Raw genomic sequence first — 8,946 nt, 5'->3', positions numbered from 1 at the left:
AAGTAACTTAAATTAGAAGTTGTGAAGTTGAAAATGCTGTTCAACAAAATAACTGCAGATTTATGAGAGTTTCAACTTCAGCGAAATTTCAGTGCATCGTATCAGATTTGGCATTGAATTACCTGGATGAATGATAATGACTCCACACAGACATTAAAAAACAGAATGTTTTAATAGGAAGCATATTTATAGCAATATAAATGAAATAAATGTAATCAGAGGACTGATCCTGACCCTGGGGAACAATAATAATAAATCAAAAAAGTCTAATTTATGCAGGTTTTGAGTAACAAAAAAGGAAATATTTATTTTTCAAAGGTATTTGACTTCATCAGTCTTCATATGCGGCTGAAGAACAACAAATATCAAACTTGGAGCAAATTAGTACTGAATTTAACATATCACTACCATTTGTGGACATTAAAAATGTTTCTTTAGCATTTTCATAAAGCACAAAAAGAGGGTTCACACATCCAAATCAGTTATTTTGTTTTTATCTAGAAGTTGCTTTGGAGAAAAAAAAGTTATATTTAGCTCACAGGGCAACCAGCATGAACATTAGAGAGGTCACTCATAGACAAGAAAGGCCTCAAACATCCATGATTTTCACATTTTAGGACCCTGCAAATATAATTTCATTGATTTGAATCACCTGTCCTATACACTAAATATGTTATTTAGATGATTTGTTGCTACAGAAGGCAACACGTGCTGAAATGCTGATTCATTGGATGACTAAGTAGATTACATCAGAGGTGCGGTATGAATGTGCAGCCCTCCCCTCTTTCCTCTGTGGGCCAGCGGCTCACCAGAGTCAGTGTGTGTGTTTTCCCTTAGATCTTTACTAATTTGACAATGTAATTGATTATTATTTCTGAAAAAATGCACATGCTTTAACAAACAAGTTAAGTCTCTCAATCTAAAAATATAAAAACATACAGTGTAGAGACATGCCAAAACATATAAATCATATAAAAACATGCCAGTTGCCTTTAAAAGTTGTAAGTGTTTTTATTGATACATTTTTACAAACTGATTGACAACATGCCTCACAATAAGTTAAATTCACAGGATATGTTGTCCAAAAATACATAAAACAAAACTACATAAAAACCAATACATCTGGGGACAAAAGTCTTATAGGACAGTAAATGTGATTTAAAATGTATCACATGCAGTCTAGTTATAGTCTTTGAGCACCACTGTTGTTTCATGACAGAACCTTTGATGCTAAAAAACAACAAAGGACATAATGAACTATAACTTGGATTCTCTACTTTGATAATCAGCTGTGCTCAGTCCATTCTCATCTTCCTTTTCTTTTTTTCCTCTTCGCCTGTTGGAATATTGAAAAGACATTTAGCAAACAGTGACAACAAAGTCCATAAGTCAGAATATAGCTTCCTTTCTGACAATGCAAACAACTTAGTATGTTGCATATGAAAGTGACAAAATAATAAGTGATTAACCAGTAATCTGAAACTAAATGATGAAAATGCAAAAAACAGTAGGGTAAATAGTAACCAAGTAAGAGCTGTTTGAGTTTTGGCCGAAATTGCTGCCTGTCATTTGTTCATTAAAGTTAAACCAAGCTGTGTAAATCATTAAAACTATCCACACTGAGATATTAATTTATTTATCTGCGTTTTGAATAATTTCTCCCAGAGTCTGAGATATAAAGAGTTTCTCCTGATGTAATAATGATCTGGTACAAAATGTACGACACAAGAAAACTTGAATTATCTTAACCTAGATCATAGAATTGTGGATGAAAAAGTTCATCTCTGAGGCAATGAGTTAATAGACATTTTCTTTTAATTGCCAGTATTAAACAGTGAGCCAAACCTAAAGCAGTGACACCTGCAGTGGCTAAATCTATGCAGATAGTGGAAAACTTTGACCAGTAAACATATGATCAGAATGTACACTTACCCACATATCTGCTGCATTTGTGATATGGTCTCTGGTAAATGCTTCCCATGAGTTTCTGGCAGCAGGAAACACAAGAGGGCACCAGAAATTGCTAAAGCTCCCATCAATATGTAAGGGAGTGTCTTGAAGTATCGTCCTGAAAAAAGAAACACAAAATATTATGAGGTAGGGAGAGAGAACATAAGTGAGAAAAATAGCCTCTGTGTCAATTTTGATAAAAACCTACTTATCAACTATGCAACTGACAATGTAACTTCATTCGCAGAAATAAGTCATATTAACACAGTTAGCAGAAAACTTAACCTTGAGGTCAAGACAATAAATCTTACCCACAAACAAGCCTCTTACTGCAAGAATAATCATAACTATTACAACTGCTACTATTTGAAGCAGAGAAATAGCCCAACTGCTCAAAATAGGAAACTAAATGTACCTACCCAGGTAAATGATAAAGGGGGAGAGGATGGTTCCAACACGAGCAGCCATGGAACAATACCCCATGGCTGTATTTCTAATAACAGTGGGGAAGAGCTCTGACGTGACGGCGTACACCACACAAAATGCTGCTGTTATGCCGAATTTCCCCAACATCTCAAGAAATAAAGCCACGCCTGGTAAATCTAGGGAAATAAAAAATAAGAACTTTAACAAAAAAAATCTATTGAGTTGCATGTAAAATATTTAAGGTCCATTAGAGGTATTTTCAACTTCAACTTCAAAGTGACAATGTTCCAGTTTGCCTAATCATATATTTTGAGCTATGCAAGTGGCAAGGCTTTACGGCAATGTTGTTCAGTCCACTACCTTGGTACACACTTATTTATCTAAACAATTTTTGGATGGACTGCTATGGAATTTTGTACAGATCATAGGCTGACCTTTCCTTTAGCACCACCATGAGTTTGGCATTTGTGGTTTTGAGTGAAATATCTTAACCTCCACTGGACAGATTAGCACAAAATTTGGTGCAGGCATTCACGTCCCCCACAGGATTAACTGTATTATACTTTGGTGATCCACTGTCACTTGTTATCTGGCACAATCTTCGGGTGAAAAGTTTGATTTGTCCAACACTTTGGTTTATGACATTCCCATCATCTTTGGTAGCTAAAGCATTTGAGCATTACCCATTGGAATGAGGTGAACACAGAGGATCATAACGCCTCCAAGGAAGAGTGTAGAAGACTGGCAGAGGTGCCTGGAGCAGTACTGGAGCAGTAACAAGGCAATTATATAAGCTGGCACCTCTGTTGCAGCAGACAGGAAGCAGTTTAAATAAGGGTCACCATGCAGGTTTGAAGTGTTGAGGATTAAAGCATAGTAACCAATGGTGATGACGAACCTATAGAGAAATTAAGGAAAACATACTGAATATACACATTGAAATACACTGAAAGTGCATAATGAAGGGATCTCTTAATGGCCAGTATGGGAGGCCAGGAGAAATTACAGCAATCAATGTTCATTTGGGAACCTTAATTTTGATTTAAGACAGACTTGACAAATTGTGAACCATACCTGTATCTTGTTTTTAGTGCTAAACTCTTTTAGATAATGAGAAGACTGAAATTATGTACGTACCACAGGAGTGAACACAGTACAGTAAGAGTCAATATATTGCAGCTGCTCCAGATGACAAAAATGTTGTATTTCTTGTCTTTCATAGCCAACGCATCTTCAATCTGGGAAAAATAGAAGATTTGGTTGCAACAACTAAACTTGACAGGTCCAATCCTAAAAGAGCTGTGTCTGAATGAAACACATCACGTTATTATGGATTATTCATGTGACATGTGATTAAAATGTGACAAGGTTTCAGTCTGACTGACTTAATCAATCCACTTTATTTGTATTGCACCTTTTATACAGGTAAGTGCAATTCAAAGTGCTTTACTGATGACTGACAAGCTAATAATGAGACAGTACAAATATTAATAGTAAAATATTTTTTAGACTAATACACAGAAATGATAAAAAATTTGATAATCAATGGCTACTAAGGGGACTAACATCATCACACATGAATACAATTGGGGTCATTATATCCATATGAGTCTCAAACCAGTCATACCAAATTTATGCAGTTCCAACTGCATAAATGCCAAAAATAGCATAGTAAATGCTAAAACTGCATGGTATTAACATTAAGTGGGCATGTCCTCAAAGGGCAGACTCATGGGTACCCATAAAACCCATTTTCATTCAGATATCCTAAGGTGAGAGGTCAAGTGACCCCTTTGAAAATGGCAATGCCAGTTTTTCCCTTGCCAAAATTTAGCTCTGGAGCATTATTTGCACACTTCAAGCTAGCATGACATGGTTGGCACCACTGGATACCTTAGATCATCTAGTTTCAAATGATACCAGTGTATTCAGTGGCAGACTCAGGCAGTCTCAGGGGGAGGGGTGAAAAAAGGGCACCTGATACATTCAATGGGCCTTCACTTCATATGTTTTTCTCATGTTTTTCTCACATACAGTGCACCCAATAGGGCATCTTTTTTCATTGAAAGGGAACCCAATTCTGCACTTCAGCATGTTAGACTTAGGGGAACCCTAAATTGCACTTTTTCCATTTTTTTTCTTCACTAGAAGGGCACCCATACAGGACCTCCAGCTCACCCCATTACAACACCAACATAGGGCACTGCATTACATCCTCTTCATTTAAAAGGCACATCATATTTTCTCATTGCTGGGGGTTCTTTACAGGGCACTATCACATTTCCTTCCACAGAAAGGGCACCATGAGGGCACTTCATTCCAGACTGTCATATATAGAGGCCCTCTGTAGGGAATTTAATCATAACTAGACAGTCATTACAGAACTTTGATATGTTTTCTCCTTTGTGTGGGCACCTTGGAGGCACATTATCAGAATGTGGGGCACCTTAGGGGGCACTTTATCATAATGTGGGGCACCTTAGAGATCATTTTATCATACTGTTGGGGTACCTTAGAGGCATTTTGTCATACTGTGGGGACACCTTAGAGTGCATTTTATTGTAATGTGGGGACACCTTAGAGTGCATTTTATCATAATGTGGGGCACCCTCCCCCGGGCCACCAATGAGTATATTCACTTCTTTCACAGCTTTAACCTGAGCCTGCTACAGCCTCGTATATGGCCGGTCTAAGAGGATTCATAGTTGTTAACATGCAGGTTCTCTACCATCCACCCGGGGGTGCTGCAGTAACCTCCATACCCCTACTTCCCATGGCATTGTCTAGTGTGACCTTTCAGAATTTATAAACATTTTAGGACATTTGAGCTACATGCAGTTTATACTTACCTAGAGTTAAAGATAGAGTCATGAACTTGCTGATAAACTTACCTCAGCTTGTGTAAAAATGGCCTGTGGAGCCTCTACATTATTACTCTTGGCAGCGTCTTTCAGTATGACCTCGGCCTCTTCCACTCTTCCCTGAGAGAGCAGCCAGCGAGGAGACTCTGGGACTAACCTTGAGACACAAACACAAGGTTTCATTACAGTAATTGAAATGAAATGAAATGGTGTGACCTTGACAGTGTTCTTCAAGTGGTAAAAGGGCACTGAATGTGTGCTTTGAAATTGTAATTACTGTCAAAGGTTACTCCCAGATTCTAAGAAAATGTGTACTAAGGTGAGAAATGTGGTTCTCTCTTTTTGCCTGTTCCCTGATAATCATGTCCTTTTTCAACAATTATCCAATCACTGATTTCTGCAATTTACAAGATTGTCTGATCATTAATTTCTAAGAACTACAACCCTACGATCCTCTGCTGTATGTCACTTTTTTAATTGACACACTAGTGGAGGTTGTAATGTGTCCAGCAAAACATTCAAAGCAGGTGAAGAACAGCACCGTAAATCTACATAAACGTTTTAAAATCCTAATAAAAGATGTCATCAAGAAATGGAAAGGTTGCCGTGAAAGAGGGCAAGCTTCTTACCACCACAGAGGTATGTAAATCAGGCCAGATGCAGCCATGGGTATCAGCAGCATCCGCCAGTCACGGAGGAAATATGCAGCTGCTGGCATTGCCATGTATCCCAGAGCTGAGCCCATAAAAACCCCAAGGGAGCAGAAGACAACTCGAGCTTTTGAGCTTAGAATTTCTGAGCCTGTGAGCAAAAAGGACATAAAGAATTGAAATAAATACATGTTTCTGGTTGCTTTATTGCTGGTAAGTCCAAGAGCATACAGTATACTGAATGTAAATGTCAGTTTCAGTTTTTATTTATCTACTGAGATATATCAACATCTACTTGATGGATTTCCACAAAATTCTGTGCCAACATTCAAGATTCCCAGATGATGTGTCTTTAATAACTTAAGTGATCCCCTGTCTCTTCCTCTAGTGTCACCATGATGGTAACATTTGTGGTTTTGAGTGAAATGTCTCAACAACTATTGTAGCTCAGCTGTACCTCAGCTGTACTTTAGGTTTACTGCTAATTAGAAAATGTTAGCTTGTTAATATGCTAAACTGAAATGGCAAACTTGGTAAAAATTGCTTACTAAATATTAGCATGTTAGCATACAGCGTCACAGAGCCACTAGCATGTGTGTTTAAACAGACATGTTGGAAATCCTTATTGGAAAACATACCCAGCACAAATGCAATGATATAGTTGGAGAATCCCCCTGCACCCACGAGGAAGAAAATGAAACTGAAGACCTCCCAGCTTGGGGAGAAAATTTGCGCAGTAATTGCCACAGTCTGAAGAACCATCATGCCAAAGAGTGCTGGCCTCCTTCCATACCTGTGTATGGAAATGCATTTAATAGCTGAGTCAGTTACATGATGTTTTTTGTATTCCTAACAGCAAAATTGGATTGTTTTTTTGTGTCCAGAACAGACCTGTCAGACATCTGGCCTGATATATATGCTCCCAATAGTACACCAGCGTAATGGATAGAAGTGGTCAGTGGAGTTTTGTATGCATTCTCACATACCAAGTCCCACTGCAAAAGGTATACATTTAGTCAATTCTTACTTATAAATATTGATATTGTAAAAATGTTAAGTACTTTTCAATGCAGATATTGATATTGTAATATTTATCTAACCCTTTATTACATTTAAAGCTGTAAAAGTAGTAGAAGCAGCAGTATTCACACAAGTAGTATTATCAATCTTGTAAACAATAGCAGCAATGGTATTAGTAGCTTAGTGCTAGTAATAGTAGCAACAATAATAGTATTCATGCAAATTATGCTTTAGTGCCAGTAGCAGCGGTGTAACTAAGTGCATTTACGCGAGTGCTGTACTTAAATTATACACATTATACAATACACAGTAAAATGTGTCCCAAGTTGGGTGAGCAATACAATTTTGAGGTATTTGTACTTGAGTATTTCTATTCTATTCTACTTTACTACATTTCAGAGGAAAATATTGTACTTTTTTACTCTGCTTCATTTATTTGACATCTATAGTTACTAGTATACATATGTAAAGTAACTTAGCTCCACCTGGACAAACTACATGAGTAAAATACGATTTACACATTGATGCACCAGTAATAATTGTACTAACAGGAACCATTCTACTGCTTGATGAATACTTTTGTTTTTGATACTTTTTTAGCAAACTTTGCTGATACTTTTACTCAAGTAAAGTTTCAAATGTAAATTACTTTCCTTTCCTGCAGGTGATTTAGTTGCAGTGACGAATGTGGACTGCAATTGCATACAACTTCACCTGAATTCTTTTCAGTCTCTTCTATTTCATTAGGCTCTTTTGCACAGTGTTACTAGTGACTATTTTTAGTTTTGTTTTACAGCTTTTTTTTCATCTAGTTGACACTTGCTTGTTTTGTTTCTTAATCCTATATTAATTTAATATTTGATTCCATAACCTTGATTAGAAGTAAGTGTGTATAAATAATAAGTTACAGTGTAGACTTGGCCTTAGACCCTGTCAAGTAATATTATCACTAACTGGACCTGTGCCATTTTGAAGTCATGTAGTTAGTTTAGTTTAGACTTTGTACATATACTACTGTGAAGTCTGTCTCTTGTTTTTCACTCTCATGTTTCCCTCATTTGGGTTATAGTGTGTTTTTGCAGATTTATAACTTAGCAGTAGATATAGTTGTAATGACATATCATTAGCTTTCTATAAGCCATCAGCTTTGCAAACTGAAAAAGATTGGATTTTGTATGATAACTATTTTATTTTATATGCTAAGCTAAAAAGTACTCTCATTTTACATCTTCCTGAAAATAAACCAATGTTATAAATAGGCTACATAAGTACCATTTCTTTGTGGAAACCTTGAAAACATCTTCAAAAAGAAGCTAACTGATGCCTTATTGCTCACCTCTGTGACAATGGTTGACTGGTAGATTTCTTTGCTGTATGTCCACCCATCAAGACAACCCTCCAAAGGAATTTCACTCACATTCACACCCACATCTGGGATGATGTTATTTGCAGAGTAGTTCCTGACAATTTCCAGGTTAAGCCTCGAGCAAGAGCTACGCTTCGCGGTGCCATCCACTGTTTCCAAAGGAATCGTCACATTTCTCCACATCTCACTAAGGCTATAGTTTTCAGGTATGTAGCATTCATGAGGTGGGGTGTCACCTACAAATACTATATAGATGCCAATAAACCCATTCGGGAGAATGCTAATGGCCAGTGCAAAAAAAATCCTCAGTTGGAAGGGTCCCCAAGATCCAAGAAAAGATGTAATGCTGTCATAGTCTCTTATCTTTAAGTTGCCCATTACGTCACCAAAATTCTTGATACTTAAAAAAAAAAAACAAAAGGAAAAAGACAATCAGACAGCGCGTCAGTACTAACAGACTCAAGATGGTCTTGCTCTACTGCTCTTTGACAGGCATTTGAGACCATGTGAGCTCTAGAGCTCAAGCTCCTGAGTTTTATATGCCACCTTCATGTGATCTGGGAAGTTACACAGTTACATACACTACTATGAAAAAAAGAGGCTTAATAGCATTTAAGCTTATGCACAACTTTTTGGTGCTACAAAATGCTTTCAAGAATATATTATTCAGATT

General features: G+C 37.1%; 1 protein-coding gene across 1 annotated transcript; it reads right to left on the bottom strand.

Moving 5' to 3' along the window:
* Positions 1-153: 153 nt before the first annotated feature.
* LOC122994916 (solute carrier family 22 member 4-like) lies at positions 154-8,800 on the bottom strand. Its single transcript, XM_044369710.1, has 10 exons — positions 8,244-8,800; positions 6,779-6,882; positions 6,526-6,680; positions 5,867-6,038; positions 5,268-5,394; positions 3,514-3,614; positions 3,060-3,274; positions 2,370-2,552; positions 1,933-2,068; positions 154-1,336 (listed from the first exon to the last, which is right to left on the bottom strand). The coding sequence occupies exons 1-10, from the start codon at positions 8,649-8,651 to the stop codon at positions 1,258-1,260; spliced, it is 1,680 nt and encodes a 559-aa protein (XP_044225645.1). The 5' UTR covers positions 8,652-8,800; the 3' UTR covers positions 154-1,257.
* Between the last annotated feature and the right edge of the window lie 146 nt (positions 8,801-8,946).

This window comes from Thunnus albacares, chromosome 13, assembly GCF_914725855.1.
Source record: "Thunnus albacares chromosome 13, fThuAlb1.1, whole genome shotgun sequence".
Lineage (NCBI taxonomy): Eukaryota > Metazoa > Chordata > Actinopteri > Scombriformes > Scombridae > Thunnus > Thunnus albacares.
The sequence above is the reverse complement of the archived record's forward strand: the minus strand, read 5'-3'. Positions and strand labels throughout refer to the sequence as shown.

Bases quoted from the DNA above. Each gene is read 5' to 3' on its own strand.
- LOC122994916 (XM_044369710.1), bottom strand. From the start codon at position 8,651: ATGGGCAACTTAAAGATAAGAGACTATGACAGCATTACATCTTTTCTT. The intron at 3,615-5,267 runs GTAAGTTTATCA...TATTTTTCCCAG, and splicing joins CCATTTTTACACAAGCTGAG to ATTGAAGATGCGTTGGCTAT. The intron at 2,553-3,059 runs GTAATGCTCAAA...TTATTTCCCTAG, and splicing joins TGTTCACCTCATTCCAATGG to ATTTACCAGGCGTGGCTTTA.